This window comes from Tiliqua scincoides, chromosome 5 (genome assembly GCF_035046505.1).
Source record: "Tiliqua scincoides isolate rTilSci1 chromosome 5, rTilSci1.hap2, whole genome shotgun sequence".
Taxonomy (NCBI): Eukaryota; Metazoa; Chordata; class Lepidosauria; order Squamata; family Scincidae; genus Tiliqua; species Tiliqua scincoides.
In genome coordinates, this window is record NC_089825.1 from 122,567,081 (window position 1) to 122,588,167 (window position 21,087).

At 46.2% G+C, this 21,087-nt stretch overlaps 1 protein-coding gene across 1 annotated transcript; it reads left to right on the plus strand.

Annotated features, from left to right (window-relative positions):
* The first annotated feature begins 6,797 nt into the window (after nt 1-6,797).
* Nucleotides 6,798-7,805, plus strand: LOC136653474 (urotensin-2 receptor-like). The gene has a single exon (XM_066630370.1). It carries the CDS (start codon nt 6,798-6,800, stop codon nt 7,803-7,805), a length of 1,008 nt encoding a protein of 335 aa, XP_066486467.1.
* Nucleotides 7,806-21,087: the final 13,282 nt, after the last annotated feature.

A 21,087-nucleotide genomic window follows, 5' to 3' on the forward strand; every position in this document is an offset into this window, starting at 1 on the left:
TCTGCCTTGTCAATTGTCAAAAAACTGACGGTGTGCCTTGACAATTTTAGTGCCTTGTCAGTATGCCGTAAGATGAAAAAGGTTGAAAATTGCAGCACTAAATGGAGGAAGTGAGAACTGGAACCCTTTGGGGTGCAGGGCCTTTCTCTGGGAATGTGATGTAATCTACGGACTTTTTGCAGGCGTGGACTGCTCCGGCCTCCAACTAATGCTCAGTCAGTATATCTGTATATAATCCAATGTTACAGGCACCATAAGCCTCCAGTAATCTCTCCTCCAAAAGAAGCCAGATTCCAGGTAGTGCTCTCCCCCCACCCCGAGAATTTCTGGCCAGCCAGAGGTGCATGCATGCCTTTCGACCAGTTCAAACAATATTTCTAACACCAAACTGGCCTATATGTTAATTGATGTTCATGCGCACAGCTTATGCGCATCCTGGCCCCTCTCTTCATTCCCCATCCCCACTGTCTTCCTAAATTCCCAAAATGAGGAGGAATCCAAACCACTCCCAAACCATCCAAATCAGAAATCCAAACCACCAAAATAAGGAGGAATCCAAACCACTTGCTAAATCTACTTTAAAGGCAAGTTTACCAATTCACATGTGAGGCCACTTTCAGGTTAGAAATATTGTCCAAGCCAGACCAACCCAGTTTCTGTGGCTGACCCCTGCCCAAGGCGCAAACTGTCCTTTGTGGGTTCTGTTTGTCTCCTTGCTTGAATTGTCAGATTCTCTTCTTCCCTCCCTGAGAGCCCTGCACTGTAGGGTCATGGGGTTAGACAAACCCAGCAGCGCCAACCTAGTTTGCTTTGGCCAAGGCTCTGACTTGCTGGCCAGGCTTTCCCCTTCCACATGCTCTCCCTCCCTCAGTAAAATCCACACAACTCAAGCCAGGAATAACCTCTTTTCAAGTCAAGCCAGTGACCAGCCTCACTGTGGGGTGAGGACTCAAGGACCGAGACTGGGGGCAAGGCAAGAGAGGGAGCATCTAAGAGCAGCAGGGGCAGATGGAGGGACACTGTGCCCTGGAGTGTGAAAGATACAGAGGACGCCACTCACAAATACCGAACAAGAAAGTTTGACACACAAGTATGACACAGTATGACAGTAATGTCAAGAGACATGCCCATCTGATACAATGGCGCTCAGTTCTGAGCTGCACCCACACACACACATTTATATATACACAGTGTGTACACACACACACACACACACACACACAGCAGAATGACATGCAAATGCAGCTCAGAAAACACACATAAGCAAAGTCTGTGAAAGCACCTAGAATACATAAACATTTCACATGTGTACAGTTCCACATTCACAAAGCAGAGATGTATAGACATTGCTTTCTCAAAAAGGCACAATATCTTTACTGGAGATATTAATACATTCTTTACATTAGACTGACGAATGCCAGGGCACACCAGATTTTGGCCATATGCTGAACCTAATGCCCAGAATCCTCTCTCCTAGGTTCGTGAAGTCCCACATAAAGGAAATACGAAATAACACAGAAGTGAATTTTGTTTCATCTATCCAAAGGGCCCATTCCCCACCATCAGAACTCATTCCCACAACAAAAAGTGGCCACCTTTTGTCTGATAAGAGTCTTTGTGCCTTTTAACAGCTGTGTGACCTGCACAAATTCAACAGATTTTTCCCGTCGTGGCATCTTCTGGCTAGCCAATGATATTGAGAAAGGTGTGTAGGGCAATCTGGATGTGTCAGAAAATGGGGAATTAGCAAACATACATACCTGTGCTTGTTTGGTATTTCTTCTGCTGCTGTCTCTGCTTTCATCTCATTGGAATTTTTCCTGAAAAATTATTCAAAGCATTTTTTCAGAGCAGAAGCCCTGGAAGAGATCCGAGCCCACTGTCTCCCCTCTCCTTCCCCAGAAGATTTGCACATGGTTTCTGCAGGGTATAGGGCAGCAAAATTGACTTAAACATTCATGCAAAATATGTTTCAGACCACAGTGTTAATCCTTGCCTTCCATGGCAAATGCATGTCCATATTGCCACCAGTATTGTTGTTGGCATCCTTCAGTCTCAGAAGACCATGGTGTCACGCTCTGAATGGTGGTTCTGGAACAGAGTGTCCTCTCCAGTGCGCGAAGCCTGGGTAAAGTAGGTATGGAGGATAGGCTGTTACCCATGCAGCAAATCCCCCCTCTCCACGTCACTGAAATGGTCCAATGGAAAGGCAGAGGCCAATACGGTTGGTTCCAGCGGCGTCGCAGGAGTTGCCAGAACGCGACTGTGTTCAGCCATGAACTGCCTCAGGGACTCCGGCTCCGGATTTTGCCTCGAGGTTGACTCCTGAAGCCTTTTCCATAACTGGATGTAGCCACAAGGCAGTGGAGGTTTGGGATGAGAGTTTTCCTTCTCTCAGATGAGCTGCCTTCCCAGGCTGACGAGTCCCATCTACCCGGTGGCTGTTTATTCGCCTCTTACGACAAGTACAGCCAAACTGAGGGCCTATTCTTATCCCCAGCCCCCAGGGGAATAAGTATATATTTGTGCCACCAGTATAGCACAAATATATACAGTATTGCACTGTGTTAATTTTTCCTAAAACAAATCAGAACTCACAAAGCCAATAAATAAAGTAAGGCTGCAATCCTATCCACACTTTCCTGCGAGTTGTGTTCCATTCAACACAACAGAACTTACTTCTGGGTAGATACGCTTAGGATTGTGCTGTAAATCATATTGTGATGATGGAGTTTTCAGTTGGCTTCCTTGGTGACATAGGTATCCACATAGGTATTTAGTCCCTTATTGGCCTTTAGAAGACATTCTATTAAGCATGTTAATGTAAGGTGCTAGAATTGTCATTCTCCGGGGTTTCAGTTCTCTCCCCAGGACCTCTAGGAGTTAAACTCTGAGTGGGAGTAGGGTGGTGTTATGCCCCAATCCTATCCTCCACCATCCTACATGATACAGCCATGCAGCCAGAGCAAATGGTGCATCCAATTGAGACCCAGGAGAGGTAAATAAAAGTATTTTGCTTACATACACGTGTAAATAAAATATTTCACATTGCTAAGCTTTTCTAAGGCAAATCAGTCAATATTTTTTACTTACTTCCCAGTAGGCCATCTGGCCACTAATGGGTCTCCTCTGATCTATGTAAGCTATTTAGCCTCAGGGGGCAATTTCGGGCTGGAAAAAGGGAATAGAATCCTGGCATCTACCGCTGTGATCCACCCCCTTTCCACCTTCAAACCACCCTGGGTCAGCCCACTTCCTGCCCCAATCCCCCCCCCCAAATGCCTCCAAACAAACTTGCCAGGAGATCCACCTCTGTAAGAATCCACTTTGTAAGAATTAAGAAGTATAAAGTGAAAGATAAATCTCACTGGATGAATAAATCCAACTGCCTTATTTTCCTCAGGAAGCAAATTTTCTTTCAACAAAGCCTGTGTTTGGAAAAAAAATCAGAAACTAAGATTTTTTTTTCTATAAATATTCTTGCACTTTTCACTTGTCTACCTTCTTGTCCTGCAGGTTTGCTGTCACAGCTGGTCCAGGAGGGGAAGCAGTGAATTTGGCCAACCTCCTGAAGTAGAAATGGCCTTCCCAGGTGGTTCCCTAGTAGTTGCAGTAATGTGGAGAGCTACAGAGACAGCCCCAAAATATTTGAAAATTCAAAATGGCACTCCACGGCTCCTGGTGTAAAAAAATATAACTGCCAGGTGCCAGGATCATCGGACTCAAACTGGAGAACGTGGCAGTAGAGTCCAGACACTCCACACTACCAAGTCACCTCCCAGGCCCAACCTGTCCTTGTTGCATATATGCAACAAGGCAGAAATGGCTTAAGTGAGGCAGTCTGATCTATTCATCCAATGAGATTTATCTTTTGTTTTATGCTTAATTCTTACAAAGCCAATCATGCCACCAAGGCATGGCCTTGGAACAAGGCAGTAACAGGGCAGAACAGGGCAGCTATAGGGTGGGGAAAGGGTGAATCAGGTCTGGGAAAGGAGTGGGTTTAGTGGCAGCAGTGGCTGTCAAATCCAGCCCCCTTCCCAGACCCAATATCATGATGTGGGTCCATGCAGACCCGTGCCAAAGAACTCTCTAGCGTAGGTCTGAGTAGACCCCTTCACACTGCGGAGTCTTACCCCCAAGTAAAGGAACAAATGTTCCCTTACTCAGAGGAGACCTAAGTAAGGCAACTGCCCCCTCCCCCCACTGCAGGATGCAGCAGTAGCCTTTTTTGGCATGGGTGCATTGGCAGGGAGGGGAAAGAATAGGATTGGACTGACAGTCAAGAGATATTCATTAAAGCAGAAGAGCAGATTCCACTTATTTTCCCTATGAAATCTTTATCTTGCAAAGCTTGGAATCGAAACATGTTAGAAAGAAAGAAAGAAAGAAAGAAAGAAAGAAAGAAAGAAAGAAAGAAAGAAAGAAAGAAAGAAAGAAAGAAAGAAAGAAAGAAAGAAAGAAAGAAAGAAAGAAAGAAAGAAAGAAAGAAAGAAAGAAAGAAAGAAAGAAAGAAAGAAAGAAAGAAAGAAAGAATGAATGAATGAATGAATGAATGAATGAATGAATGAATGAATCTGTGCCTAAAGAGCTGTTTCTCTCGCAGGTTTTTCCCTGTATGTTTTACATACAGTGATATCCCTTTTGTTCTTCCCAGAAGGATTAGACAGTCTAGGTCTTCAAAATGTGAGCCATTGAAAAATCTGCCTGCAGCCCATCTTAAAACATTCTCATGACGGAGCCATTCGTCATTCAAACACTGGTCTTAGTATTTGTTTTCTGAACCAAGAGGGGTCTGACTGGCTCAAGCCAACCTGAAACGCTTTGATCTGGCATCCCCTCCTGCCCCCTCGTCCTATGTCTGTCAAGGCAAGCGGCACCATAGAGTTAAACAAGACTAGAGCGATACACACCGCTGAATTTTTGGTACCCAATGGAAAAGCCTCTTTTGAGTGGCAGGACCATAAGGCAGATGGGGCAGCAGCCTCGCATCTCAGTGGTGAGGAGTTTGCTTCACAGTGATCAAATAATGAAGAGTCAGCACTCTCAAATTATGATGGAAAAGGTAGAGGTAACTGATGAAACCCACATGTTTCACCTCTTGACTTGCCATGGAAACCTGGATCCCTATACCTTTTCTAAAGGTCCCCTTTGGCTATGCTTTTTAGAAGACTGCAGGTACGGGAGCATGATTTGGAAAGAATGAGGGAAGAAGTCAAGAGGTGAAGCTTGTAGATTTCATTTATGGCACACACACACACACACACACACCCCCAATAATTCAAGCATGGATTCTGTACATGTCCAGAGGTGCTTTCATCTTCATTATTATTGATTATGACTAAGTGGTGAGCCCTTAGTCCTGAAAACAGTTTTCAGAACCAGTGGCATTCCTGTAGAGGGTCACGGGGGCAAATACACCAGGGCACCATACCTGTGAGGCCTGTGCAGGCGGCGCCACTTCCCACAACCCCCCACCATGCTGCTGTCACTTGCCCTCCGGAGCCATTCTGAGTGCCAGGGAGGCTTCGCATAGTGTGGCTCTCCAAAAACCAGAGTGCTATCTAACATTACTTCCAGTTTTCCAACCAAAACCGGAAGTAATGCGTAAAGGCCCTCCAGAGGCTTCAGAAGGCTTTCAGAGGCCAGAGGATGTCACAGGAGGCTCCGGACCTACCAGTAAGGAGGGAAGTGGCAGTCTTTTGGGGGGGGGAACCTTTTGCAGTGCTGGCCCTGGGCGGAACATGGGCCAGGACCACAAGTGCTCAGAACTGAGCCTTCTGACAAAGCGGACCCTGCGTCAGCAATTTTACTGAGCTAGGCAGATGAACCCTCCATAAATCTGGGATGTTTCAATTTATTTCTTTATGAGTGGGATGATGAATTAGGGGTAGAAATGAAAATCAACAGTAAGACTACTGAAGGCCATTTAGTTTCCTGTGTCTAGTCCAGGAAAGTGTCTCTCTCTCTCGCCCTCCCCCATTGCCCTGCTGATCATTTCTCGTCTTACTGTCTCTGTCTTTGCATTTATGGGTTTCTTTTGTCTATTGATCCATAAAGTCTCCTTCTGTCTTTCTATCTCTTAGTTATTTTTTTTCCCTTCCTGGTTGGCACAAGTCCATGGAAAGCTGCATGATTTTGCCAGCAGGGAGTTGGGCCCTGAGTGTTCATCTGTTATGGGGAGAGGAGGTGGAGGTAGTAACTCTGTCTATTCCCAGCTCCAGACCAATCGGACCCCTCAACGCTGTCGTGTCACCCGCCCCGTAGTCCCTTTAACCAACACGCTGTCCGAATCCCACCCCAAGGATGAAACAGACAGGTTCCTCAAGACAGACAGGAGCTGAGAGCTGTGCTCCCCGTGAGGGGCCGGGCCAAGGTTCAACCTCGACATACCGACACTAGCAGGGTGCGAGGAATGCAAGGGAAGAGAATTCTCAGCCCCAGACAGACACACGCAGATACATACTGGAGACCTCTCGCTACCAAAGGGCTTCGGGCACATTGAGTAAAGGAACAAGAGACGGAACAAAAAGGTCTTCATGTCTGGATGCGGACCAGAGTACACCAGAGACTGGGGAGGGGACGTAGCCCCCAGAATATTCTTTGCAGCCCTGGATTGACATTTTTGGTACAGGAGCAACAGAGAGTGACTGAAAGAAAACCAGACTAATGGATGGAGCAGTTGATCAGCAGATAGAGAGACCGATGTGTGAACAAAGTTTTGTAGTCTTGTTTCTGCTTGAGGACCGGAAGGGACCTTAAGTTCTTTTGGACTTAGTATCCTCTGTGATCTCCCCATGGAGGCTTCACCAAACAACCTTTCCTTGTGGATGCCAATGGGCAACGCCTCTGTGTTGGATGGAGGTGAGTCAGCAGCGGCCCTGGGAGCAGTGCTGAGTCTCATGTGTGCCACTGGGGTGGCTGGGAACCTCTACGCCCTGGCAGTGGTCCGGGGTTCACCCACGGCCTCTTCACTTCGGGTCCACCTTGTCAACTTGGCTCTGGCTGACCTGCTCTACCTGTCCACAGCCCCCTTCATTGTCCATAACGGGCTGGTGAAGGACTGGCTTTTCGGGGAGGCTGGCTGCCGGGTTCTCCTCAGCCTGGACCTCCTCACCATGCACGCCAGCATCTTTTTGCTCACACTGATGAGCTGTGAGCGCTACACGGCTGTGGCACGTCCCTTCCAGGCTGCACGCCGGGCACAGCGATGCCGCCGGCCACTGGCCATTGCCATTTGGTGCCTCTCCTTTGCCCTGGCCCTCCCCATGATGGTGATGATCCACCAAGAGGAGCGTACGGTCGGTGACGGAGCAGTCATTCGGCACCTCTGCTCCCCAACCTGGAGTGAGGAGCAGTACAAGGTCTACTTGAGTGTCCTCTTCAGCACCAGTATTGTGGCACCGGGCATCATCATTGGGTCCCTCTACTGGCGCCTGGCAAGGACTTACTGGCTGTCCCAGAGCCGGGGCGGGTTGGGCCGCTCCCCCAAGAACCGCGTCTTCCTGCTCATCTTTGTCATTGTCTTGGCCTTCTGGGCTTGCTATCTGCCCTTCTGGGTCTGGCAGCTCCTGCCCCTTTACTGGGCATCTGCAGCCCACTTGCCCGTCCACACTGAGATCTCCATCAACCATTTGGTGACATGCTTGACGTATGGCAACAGCTGCATCAACCCTTTCCTGTACACACTGCTGACCCGCAACTATCGGGAGTACCTACGTGCTCGCCAGAGGGGGACAACACATGCCTCCCTGCGGTGCCTTCAGAGCAGAGGCAGGCATCAGGGGGAACACGTTGAGGTCTGAGAAGACACAGGTAAGGAATGAGGGAACCACAAAGAAGGCCGCCATGGGTGTTAAGCTGTGGGAGTGAGTTTGAGATCACATTCCGGCAGAATGTAAAAGCTGGTTTTGAGTACCCTGGCTGTAGTGGCCTCTTTCGAATGCCAGAGAGAGACCTTTGTTTCTTGGAAATAGAATCCCCAGTTTTCAGGGTGCAACCTGAAGTGCGTCACTCTGAAGAACGGGGTCACCACCAGTTGCTCATAAACTAGAGTGGATGGGGGGGGGGGGAATGTCCATCCCAGCATGGCCAAATCTACAGCTGAACCCTTCGCCCATCTGCACTTTCCCCCTCTGAAATTGTTTCTCCTGTGATTCTTCTCATGGTGAAACTTTCTGACCAAAAATAACCTCTGCTGGGAGAAAAGATCTCCAAGCACCTGAGGCAGTGTGCCTGGTGTTAGTTCAGCCTCTGCTCCTTCCACTCCCTGAATCAGAAAAGGGGAGGGGGGACAGAAGACTCGGTACCTCCTTTTCTGCTCCATCCCCTTCTTCCTTCTCTGATCCAGGGAGTTAGAGAAGGAAAAGCAGTGGAGGCAACTGGGCAGATGGAGGTGGGTTCCCCTCTGCCTTTCTGCTACCTGAGATGACAACTTCAGTCGGCCTCATGGATGGGCCAGCCCTGGGCTGGAGAGGGGCTTATACTGTACTCCTATTGCGTGCTTTCAATTTTATCTCCAACACCTCACCTTCTGTATTGGGATCTGGCATGATTCTGGGTTGGGTTGTGGTGTTTCCACTTGTTGCGCACTGCGAAATGCAGGTTCTGTTTAAAAGGGGGGGGGAAAGGCACTTCTAGCCCTCATGTTGAACAGAAATCCCAACAGGAATCACACCTTTTCTACTCTAGCACATCCTCAATGCCATCTAGTGGGTCCATTTAGAGCCCAATCCCATGCATGTCTTCTTAGAAGTCAGTCCAGTTATAGTCAATGGGGCTTACTCCCAGGAAAGTGTGGATAGGATTGCAGCCACAATAATTTACACAAACGTAAATTGCCTAGGAGAGGCCTTTTTCCTCTTTGGAGAATAGTGGTGGCTTAAAGGAAGAAGAAACAATTGGCATTTTATTTATGGTAGTTAGTTAGCTATTCATTTAAATCATTTCTACGCCATCTTTCTCCTGGTAAGGAACTCAAAGAGGCTTATAAAATTTAAAAACATGTAACAGTAATGAAACATTAAAAACAAAGACAAAAAACCCAGTGGGCCACATAAAAGCGATTTAAAATAATATTTAATTACATTTTTAATTTTTTTTTAATTAAATTTTTCTTTTTCTTGGTAAGGGGCTGCAGCTTTTGCACCCATGCAAGTCTCAGAACCTCCCTGTCTAGTTCTGCCCCTAATCAACTAGTACTCACAAGTGCCTTATAGGTACCTCCAATTCACCTTCTTCTCAGGCCTACCTGCAGTTAAAATAATGATGCATGGGTTGGGAAGAGTGGCGTGGCAATTATAGTAAAGAGCACAATAAAAAACCAAATATAGCACCAGAGAACTTTGAAAAGAAATTCTTCTGTTCATCCCAGGTTAAATCTTCTCTGTCTAACCATCGTTTCAGTAATTTTTATTTATTTTGAAACTCTGCCTTGAGTATCTCAATGCAAAACGCCTGAAATAAATAAATGAGAAGTACCAAAATGAAACTGAACTGGGGAAAAACAGGTTTCTCAAATGTAAATCCATCTTTTTTATATTAGCCCAGAAATGCTTTAGGCTTAGGATATGATTTGAAAACCGGAATGTAAAGGAATTGATAGATCTGCCATTCACGCTAACTCTTTCTCAGGAGATACGTTTCACATGTACTAAAATATTGTCAATTGTCCTTTTATCTCTCTCTCACACACACACTCACTCACTCTCTCTCTCTCTCTCTCTCTCTCTCTCTCTCTCTCTCTCTCTCTCACACACACACACACACACACACACACACCCCTCTTGCTTTGTTTTTTAATGATACAGACACATTTGTTTATTCCATTTCCCTCTAATCAAGATTAGTGCAAAGTTTCAATGCCTTAAGAAATTAAAATCATAATTTGTGCAGTAGCACGTTAAATTATCAAGCATTCCCCATGACACTATTTTTGTACTTTCAGTTTTAATTCCCATAACTTAGCTATCATATTATTATGTTAAACATACATTAAAATGGACAAAATACCACTCCAAATAAATAAAAATAGGCACCTGATCATGATCCTTGGAAGGCAAGGGATATTTCCTCCACTATTGAGCTAACTGTGTACCTCTTCTAAAATCATAAACAGCAGTAATCTCTACAAGACATTTATGCATTAGATGTAGGTATTTGCATAATTTTAATATCTTAGGTAGTTGCCTAATTTGCCTTTATGGTTGGGTTTTCTTTGCAGGTCAAAATGCAATGGCGTTTGAACTTGTTTTTAATGGACAATAAAATCAAAGCAGCACATATTTTCTTCTTCAGTTTTTAAAAATCTATTTGATTGGATCAGTTCTTAGAGACCATCTTCTTTTCTATCACAACCATCTGTAAAAGTTGCTACCCCAAGAGCAAGAAACAGTACACAGCTCCAAGAGACACTGCACAATATACTGTGTGTTCTCTATTTTCTTCCTTCCTACAGATTTGAACATCCTGACAGGGGTGCAGAATTATCTTTGGTACGCAAGACGTAAATATGAGCTATTGTTGAGTATTCAAACAAACCATAAATAAAAAATTTTAGTGGCTACTCAAGAAAGCAAATGTTTAAGCAGTTCAGATGTAGATTGTAATGCAATTCTCTTGCTGTGCAATAAATAATTTTTTATTTATCAGTTTAATCATTCCAGCATGTATATTTCTGAGCCTCTCAAAATTTCTGCTCCTTTATGAAAATCTCATATTTTGGAAGCAAAGGAGCTAAACTGCAATACATCTGAAACAAAATTTTGCACCAGTTCAGCTAAGTTTCAAAATTCAGCCCTGACTTTCAAATGTGGGACATGTTCAGGGTTGTTGTTTTTTTTTGGGGGGGGGGGGGAATATTTTTCAAACTTAAATAAATACTGAACACTATCTCCCGATGTTGTCTGATCTCGGAAGCTAAGCAGGGTCAGGCCTGGTTAGTACTTGGATGGGAGACCGCCTGGGAATACTGGGTGCTGTAGGCTTATACCATAGTCTTTCGAGACTGAAGGTTGCCAACCAAACCATGTGGATTAATTTCAAAGCAATTATGATAAGCATACATTTGCAGTACTGTACCTTGTGGGTTTTTCCACAGGAATGAATTTAAATCCCTTATCTCTCCATAAGCCTCCTGCTCCTCAATGGGTCTTCTCAGATGTGCCTCGGATGTGCTTTTTAGGTGGTGCACATCTGAGGAGAGAAATGGGGTGGGGAGATTGCTGATGGAGGGAATAGGATCTGGCGCATGCCATCACCCACCATATCCACCCCCTTCTGCAGCCTCCCCACCCTGTTCATCCACCTTACCACCCAGTTTTGCCCCTGCCCCGCACCACTGTTGCTTCACCTACACTAGCAGGCACAGTGGTGTTCGGCAATGAATGGGTTGCACTACTGTCTCTTGCATCAGTGCTCCCAAAATGGCTATCAACAGAGTGCTCTGTACACTGTTGGCAGCAAATTTCTGACAGTGGAACTCAGTAGCATAGCTAATGAACATATAGCCCGGAGCAGAGCTCAAAATGATCCCCCGGAAGTGATGTCACGCCCAGGCTTTATAAAAAGTGCAAATTGGGGGAAACCTGCCTCCTCCCCCCAGCAGTTCACCACCCACTTGATCTGCCACCTCCCCCCAGCCAGTGGCATAGCTAAGGCATCTATCTGCTACCTGGGATCAAAGATTTTGTAGCCCCTCCCCCCAACAAAATCAAATTTAATTAAGTAGATAAATAAATAAAAAGTATCCCCTGGGGGCTGGGGGATAAGACTAGGCCCTCAGTTTGGCTGTACTTGTCATAAGAGGCGACTAAACAGCCACCGGGTAGATGGGACTCATTAGCCTGGGAAGGCAGCTCATCTGAGAGAAGGAAAACTCTGATCCCAAACCTCCACTCCCTTGTGGCTGCATCCAGTTATGGAAAAGGCTTCAGGAGTCAACCTCGAGGCAAAATCCGGAGCCGGAGTCCCTGAGGCAGTTCATGGCTGAACACAGTCACGTTCTGGCAACTCCTGCGACGCCGCTGGAACCAAGCGTACTGGCCTCTGCCTTTCCATTGGACCATTTCAGCGACGTGGAGAGGGGGGGATTTGCTGCATGGGTAACAGTCTATCCTCCATATCTACTCTACCCAGGCTTTGCGCACTGGAGAGGACACTCTGTTCCAGAACCACCATTCAGAGCGCAATACCATAGTCTTCCATGACTGAAGGATGCCAACTATGAAATAAAAAGTGTGCTCCTTATTGGTTAGAGACACAGTGCTGGGGTGAAGAGGAACTGTTATTCTCTCCCTGCTAAAAATAAAAAGAGCACCACTTGAAAAAGTGCCTCTTTACCAGTTAGAAAGACTAGCTGTATTATGACACATGGAAACGAGAGCTGACCCATTAACACCTTATTGGTTCCATGCTGTATCATAATAACATCTCATTGGCTCTCAGAACAATCAGTCTCATAGGTCAGTTTTGAGTTAAAGAAATCCATTTTTTGTTCCTTAAGGGAGTTGTGTTTTCATTTTCTGGTTAATTGACCATAACGTTTGATAGAGCAGAGATATTCTAATGTGGTTTGTTTCATTGCATTCTGCATTAAATTACCTTTCCATTGATATATAACATGATGGGATTATTCGTACCTACCAATTTTTTCACAATTTTGGCCACTAGCATCAAGCTCAGTTTATTGCCCCCCTAAAAATTGTTGCCCCATGCAACTGCTACCCTCTGCACCCCCTTAGCTATGCCACTGGTGGAACTCTATGCTGTTGTTGCAAAGAGCTGTCGCTGGTAGTCCAATCCTGCATAGGATTGGGCTGTAAGCCTCTTGTGCAGGAGAAAAGGATGTCATTTACTCTCACCACTGAGCACTCCTCCAAATACATGTGGGATTCCATATTGTGGATACATGGGTTTCCCATAAGGTTGAGCCCTAATAACAAACTAAGGTACTTTCCATGGCTTCATGGTAATGCCAGTCCTGAATCTGATGCTTCTTCTATAACACTTTGTTTAAAAAACATATAAAGGCCAACTGTTTCCTTCGACTCTCTGCCTTCTTTTTCTTCTTTCCCTAGGTCTGCAACCTATGTAGAGAAGGACTTGACGAGAGGAGCTGTATGTGAAAAATTCCCAGGCCGTGCTCCAGGCTCTGCTTTCATTCCTGGGACAACAGCAGCAAGACGTTGGGGTCAGCTGAGAGGGATACTCGCCTGTGTTAGCGTTGCCATGTTTTTATGAACAATGGCTCTGTGCCAACAGCTGCATGACAGGCAGAAAATCAGCAGGCAAAGGTTTTTCCTCATCACTGGGGGTGTGCACAAGCATATGTCTTTTGAGGTCATGATGGCTTTTTGTACACCAGCAAGCGTTCCAACTTTTCATCATAGCTGGCCCTATTGTGAGATTGTGTTCCATCTACTTCCTCTGACCCCACAAATGGAGTGATAACATGTTTCTCCCACACCAAATAAGCATACGTTACATGCTTAGAGCTGTGTTTTTCTGAGGAATTGAGTAACAACAAATCCCTGAATATCTACGACAGACCTCTCTTGCTGTTCTTCCCTTTCAGTCTTCAGGTTGGCAATCCTTGCCTTTTTCTTTCTGCTTATGGGACGTATGCTTATGTACACATTCATCCATCGTTTGCACATCGATCTGTATATGGCTCTGACTATTCCTTTGTTATTCTTAATGCGGTTAGTGCTGTGCTCCGGTATTGTATTGTGAATATAGATACTATTTCACTCTCACTGCAGTTCATGGGCTCACATCACAATTTTCTTTTGCTGTTTATGAATATACATGGCCATATCCTTTGGTGGACGCCTGCGTTGGCTTGGTCATGTCGTGAGAATGGATGATGGCCGGATCCCAAAGGATCTCCTCTATGGAGAACTCGTGCAAGGAAAGCGCCCTACAGGCAGACCACAGCTGCGATACAAGGACATCTGCAAGAGGGATCTGAAGGCCTTAGGGATGGACCTCAACAAGTGGGAAACCCTGGCCTCTGAGCGGCCCGCTTGGAGGCAGGCTGTGCAGCATGGCCTTTCCCAGTTTGAAGAGACACTTGGCCAACAGTCTGAGGCTAAGAGGCAAAGAAGGAAGGCCCATAGCCAGGGAGACAGACCAGGGACAGACTGCACTTGCTCCCGGTGTGGAAGGGATTGTCACTCCCGGATTGGCCTTTTCAGCCACACTAGACGCTGTGCCAGAACCACCTTTCAGAGCGCGATACCATAGTCTTTCGAGACTGAAGGTTGCCAATACATACAATACATCCTTTGGTGTGACTGCAAGAGAAGGATACACCATCACCTTCATCACATTTCCTTTCACATTTCCATGCACCCCAAAGGCCATTTAGGTAAAACTGAAAACTGGCAGGAATAAGGGGGGGCATGTAATGCGTGTGTTGTTGTGCATACCCCACTACCCTGAGCAGTGGAAGGTTGGTTCCCTTTGGAAGAGCGGGCACTGGAGATTTATGTTGTTTTTGTAATACAGTATCTACATTTTTACAAATACACAGAGATCACCTAACCATTGAGAAAACAACTCACCATTCTTCCTTTCTCCTATGGTCTGCCTTACAGTCAGAAGCCAGAACAGAACATTTAAAGGTACAATGATGCAACTGCTAGGAAAAAAAAATCCTGATGAAATTGCAGGTCACCAAAACCTGGCAAAAGCATGAAGAATTACAAAATGCTGCCTGTGAACTAGAAGAAGAAACGAAATTAGGAATAGACCATGCAGAAGATGAACAGCCCAATCCTGAGCTACCCGACACCCAGAGAAGCAGCGGTGCCAAAATGGCTGCCGCTGCATTCAATGGCTGCCAGGCAGCCGCAGACAGCTCCTTGGGGGAAGGGAGCACAATGGGGGGAAGGGAGCAGCTATTTAGCCGGCACAGAATAAATAGCCGGCACAGGGTCTCCTGTGTCAGACCGGGAGTCCCAACGTGGGGGTCTGGAGTCAATGAAACAGAGTCCAGCCCCACTCCTGCCCTGCTCCCTTCCCCTGCCTCTGATGAAATGATGTGAAAATTCACAAGGTTGCAGTGCTACAGAGAATGGCACACCAACTGAAGCAATTCTGCCTTCATATGAACCCTTCTGCACATAATGTACACCTGTAATCACCTGGTATCTCTGTGAAGCACCTAGGCCATGAACCAGTTTAAAGAGGACACATGTAAGCGAGTTTGCAGTCTCTAGGAGATGTGGTGGGTTGTGGGAGGGGGGACTTGATATGATTGCTGGTTTCTGTGTGTGCACCTCCAATATACTTGCCATACCGTTTCCCTTCGCTGTCAGAAGATAGGCCATATTTAATCCGCCTCCCCGCTGTTATGCAGGGAAAAGCTTGTGTTCTGCATCATCACCAATAAAGCATCCATGACGGTTGCATTTTCAGTACTTTAACAGATGCACGCGCCCCACCCTGGAGATTGCTGCGTTCTTAAGGCCACACACTCACTCACAAGCTGCATTTCATTTTGTGTTTTCTTTCCCTGCAAAGTGCCATCAGGCTGATCCACATTCTGTACATTTCAAATGTTGAAGAGAGGACTCTTAGAAATACCCTACCCATTTTCCTGCATGGGTGAGGATGCATTCCCAGTAGGAAAGCCTGGATGCTACGTCTCCGGCAAAAATATGGGAAGAGTAGCTTATAGTCGGGTTCACATCCTTCTGCCTAACAGGGATTAGGGGAATGAGACGGGATCCTGCTGCAGAGAGAGACAATAAAGAGCCCTGTGGCACCTTCAAGGCTGTGAAGCAAAGTGATCTTAGCACAAACATTCAAAGGCCAAAACTTGCTTTGTCATATGCTACATAAGTGCAGCTGTCATCATGCCCAACCAAACTGTGCACTGAAACTGTGGCAGTGCTGGAATTTGAAATATGATTTCCCAGACCTAGGAAGTACTTGCTGGCCCTGACAAGATCATAATGGCTATACAGGTTCTGCATCTTCACTGATTCCCAAGCAGAATATGGTCAGAGAGCATTTGGTACCACCACCTTATCGAAACAAAGCAGGTCTTGATCTGGTCAGCGCTTAGATGGATGTCTGGTACTTAGGAACCCCATGTAAGCAGCACTGAGTTCTGTGATACAAGGTGAGATATGCATATAATAAGGTAAGTTTTTATTATTATTATTATTATTATTATTATTAACTGCTTTTCAACAAGATTAGTTCAAACATCCTCCTGCTGGAGGAGACATTAAGCCAGTCACATGAGACTGTGGACATATCAACTGTATGTGTATGCATGAACTTTCTACATGTGTAAGTGATGCTGCTTCCCCAGAAGTGCTAAGTGCTAAGACCCCACACTGAACTGCAAAATTCCCAGATAATTTCGGGGAGGTGGGATTGCTGTTACACTAAAAAGTCAAGAAGTAATTTGGCACTGTTGCAACTTTATTGGGGTTTAATACTTCAAAATAATATTTGTAACCTTTTAAATAGCCCATAGATCCAATGACCCCCCACCTCCCACCCCAGGGCATAAAGTCCTTTTCAGGAGCTGCTGATTGTCCTGCAATGAGGCCCAGGTTTTGTTTTTTTGTTTTTTTGTTTTTACTGCCTTCAAGAGGCAGTAAAATAATACCTTGATTCCCCATGTAAATGTTGTTCAAATGGACTGACACATTTTAAAGCTGTTTTTATAGACACTTTGCAGGTGAGCATATTGTGACAAAGTAAATTCTTGCTCCCAAAAGCTCATGCTGCAATAAAGTGGTTGAGTCTTGAAGGTGCTCAGAACCCTGATCCCATTACAGAGTGGCAAAACTGGGCTCTTTATGGAGACAGGACACTGCCAGACCCTGGCTACTGACTTTGCTACAGGAGTTGGAAGTCCATTTGGAAGAATCCCCCATGTTTGCTCATTTGTTTCCTGGAATTTTCCATGAACTGAGAGATGGGTGTTTCAACTTCAATTTCCCATCAGCAAAAATAAAAATACTTGGAAGTCACGCTTGCTTTTACCTAGAAACCACAACATTTTTCCCCCACACAGTCACTTCCACATGGAAGATTTTTTTTCTGAATTAGGTAAAGCTTGCAAGCGAAGACTGACGCTGCAATCCTATGCACACTTTCCTGGGAGTTCACTTTCCCACTGAACTCAGTGGGGCTTGCTTCTGAGTAGACATGCAAAGGGTTGAGCTGTGAGACAGTAGTCATTAGCAGTGTCTTCTGTATTGAAGGGTCCATGAAACAGGAGATGTTCTGTCACTGAACTGCAGCACAATACCCATTTCTTCAACCCTATATTTTTAGAAGTAATCTACTGAGAGAGAGAAACCTAAATACCGTAGAGGCAAACTACTTCTTCCCCTTGTAATTCTCACTCGCAGTCACAACTATTAAGATAAACTAAAAGGCATCTCTCAACAAGGGCACAAGCAGCCAGGGATTTTTGTGGCTGTCCCACAGCATTGGAACTTCTCTGCAAGCTCCAGCAAATGTATGGAAAAAGAACTAGCAGCACAATGGCAAAAAGCACCAGCACCATTCACAATGGTGCTGTGAATGCTGGAGGTCTCATCCCTCTCAAAGGTGAAGCAGTTGCTCCAAGCACCAGACTGGTGAGGGTGCCCGCCTGCCCACCCCTGCCTGCCTGCCCACTCCTGCCTGCCCACAGCCCACTGGGCTGCTCACCCACTTGATTCCTTGGCAAAGAGTGGCCTCTCTTGGCTCAAGAATCAGGCGCCCTTAAACTCAGTCAAAAGCTAGTCAAGCCGAGGCCATTACCAATCGGTCCCAGAATGGCTGAGCAAGTGGCTGCGGCAGCTACAGAACCAGTCCATTCTCCAGGCACTGGGGACCAGAGAGGACCAAGCACTAGCAGTGGCTGGAGAACCAGCTAACTCTTGGTTTTCTTCTGATCTGAGCATCAGCTGACACTCAAGCTGCCACCATCTGTTCCTACGAAGTTCCCAGGCTGGGGGAATTTGGGAACCCAGCATGAACAGATCTTGTGTCTCTTTGATGTGGGGATAAATGTATGCACACTAGCACAGCCACACACACCCCCACACCCAAGCAAGGAGACTCCCTGCTTCTAGGCATACGGGGGTGTTGGACCAGGAAAACTTCATATCAACCCACAAAATTGCCTTAATTCTTACCCACATGTAAATCCTCTCCTTCTTCTAAGGAGCATGGGGTAGCAGGTACACACGACCTCCTTTCACCTGTGAGATAAGCCATGTTGGGAGGAAGCAACTAGCCCAAGATCACACTGTAAGCTTCACTGCTGAGTGGGGATTTAAAGGTCTCTTAGGTCCTAATCCAGCACCTAATCTAACCACAACACCATGCAAGGAATTTACTCCCTTTAAGGCAAGTCACTCTTTTCTGGCTCAGCCCTTTTCACCACCTTCAGTATGATGATAACAGTACTGCCCTGCCTTACAGGGTTGTTGTTAAGAATACCAATAGTGCCGGAATCCGATTGCTAGGGGCACCCACCCCTAGCCAGCATATCAAGGACTAGCACTGCTATCAGTACTAAGAGCTATGAGTCAGCCGGGCGGGGGGGGGGGGGAGCGTTCTCTGATATAAGTTCTCAGCCAGTGTCCAACCTGGGTGATTTCTGACACCACCCCTGTAGGACAATGCATGGGAAGCTCTATGCCTTTAACAGACATGTGTGGCAGGCAGAAATTCAACAGGGGCTGCTTTCCTTCACCATGGAGACAGAATCACAGAGAATCAGTTCCAGCCCTGAGATTCCAGCAGGCAAGTCCACTGTTTGCAGGCTACCAGAGCCCTCTGGAGGAGCAGGTGAGTTATGACAGCCTAGAGCTTGCCTTCACTTACTGCTGTTAATACCCAGGTATCTTTATAATTGATTGGGTAGTGCCAGTGACACCACCATAGCCACAGCACTCAATATTTTAAACTTTCCTCCCTAAACTTTCATTTGTACCACTTCTCAGGTTGGAGGACTGCCACTTAATTGCCTATGCATCAGGGCACATGGGTGGGGTGGGGGGTAAAGGGGGCAATTTGTACCCTGGGCCCAGGGTCAAAAAGGGGGACCAGGAGTCAAAGAAGGGAGACCAGAAATTTCCTGGGATCTTACATTTTACAATCTCACCCAGACTTGCTTCCCATAGGGGATGCTGGGGGCTGCCACAAGCCATAAGCACTGGGCTGAAGAATTCATACGTGACACTCCTTAACATAGTGTCAAATCTGGGAGAAAATTGACCTGCTGCAGCTTGTGGATCTGCTTACCGTGAAGGAGTTCAGGGGCACCGCAGTGAGACTACAGCTGCTGCATAAGTACATTTTGGTCCACACAGGACACTTTCCATTCCAGTGCCTAAATATGATGATGCTAATTTTCCACAATGATTTAAGAGTGTGCTTGGTTTTCCATATTACTGGATCTAGCTGCTGATGCTGCATGGGCAGATAGACCTGGGCTTCACATCAGGATGCCTGATAGACCTGGACTTCATAGACTTTTTGGCTGTCACCACCTTTCCCTGCCTTTTTTGCTCCTTTCCTGCCGATCCCTGTCACCACCCTCCCCCCACTTTGTGCACCAGGGGGTACAAAGCACCTTTGTACCCCCTGATAAAATTCCTCACAGTGGCCCTGCTATGTATACATAAAGAACTTTAAAGAAGCAGCAGTTCTTAGCCCACTGATCCATGGTCCGGACCATTTTCAAAGTCATGCTGGGGCATGACCTGGCCAGGACAAAGTTTCAAACAACACAGTCCTGGAACGTGCTGGAATCCCTAGCATGTATGCACTACTGAAACAGAGACGCCTGCGTTGGCTCGGTCATGTCGTGAGAATGGATGATGGCCGGATCCCAAAGGATCTCCTCTATGGAGAACTCGTGCAAGGAAAGCGCCCTACAGGTAGACCACAGCTGCGATACAAGGACATCTGCAAGAGGGATCTGAAGGCCTTAGGAGTGGACCTCAACAGGTGGGAAACCCTGGCCTCTGAGCAGCCCGCTTGGAGGCAGGCTGTGCAACATGGCCTTTCCCAGTTTGAAGAGACACTTGGCCAACAGTCTGAGGCTAAGAGGCAAAGAAGGAAGGCCCATAGCCAGGGAGACAGGCCAGGGACAGACTGCACTTGCTCCTGGTGTGGAAGGGATTGTCACTCCCGAATCGGCCTTTTCAGCCACACTAGACGCTGTTCCAGAACCACCTTTCAGAGCGCGATACCATAGTCTTTCGAGACTGAAGGTTGCCAACTAACTAACAGCTGGGGCAAGAACTCCAGAGAATCTAGAGATAGCTCTTCCTCTAGCTGCGTGATTGGATCGATCATTTTACATGCAATACGAACTCTACCCAGGTTATTGCCCACACAGATATGAAGGCAGAGAGGCCATTTCAATGAAATGATTCCATGGTGCCTTTTCTGTCCTCTCCCGAGGAGGCACACACATCTACAGAATTCTTCCTGACTTTTCTTCTGAAGGATTACCTAAGGGTCTTGAAGGAATCTTGAGGAGGTTGAAGGAACAGGAGGAAGAGAAACAGCAATGACAGGGCACAGAGGAAATCATTCGTGACCCTTTTGTTGAAAAGCAGTATAATAATAATAATAATAATAATAATAATAATAAAATAATAATAATGCCCTTTGATGGTCTAAAGCAGGGGTGCTCAAACGTTCAACTTTAGAGATGCTGGACCTTTAACAAGTGTATAGAAGAGAGAATTTCAGCAGGTGTAGCTTGTCATCTGTGGGATGACAAGTTGCACCTGCTGCAATTCTCTCTTCTATACACTTGTTAAAAGTCCAGCATCCCTAAAGTTGAAAGTTTGAGCACCCCTGGTCTAAAGAATGCTGTAAGGAAAGGTGTATACTCTGTTATACAGGTTATGTGTGAGTAACTGTTCCTGGGTACAGATCAACAATGATTGTACCTGTAGCAGTGTAATGTGTGAAGAGCCTTTTTGCTTAAATACATTTTATTAACACATTCAAAGCATTCTTAATCATGACTTCTGAGAACACTGGCTTTATTGAGATTAGATGAGATTCCCCTTCCCACCCCCCACTTTCTATCACCTGCCCCCAAGA

Coding starts and splice junctions, on each gene's coding strand:
- LOC136653474 (XM_066630370.1), top strand. CDS start 6,798: ATGGAGGCTTCACCAAACAACCTTTCCTTGTGGATGCCAATGGGCAAC.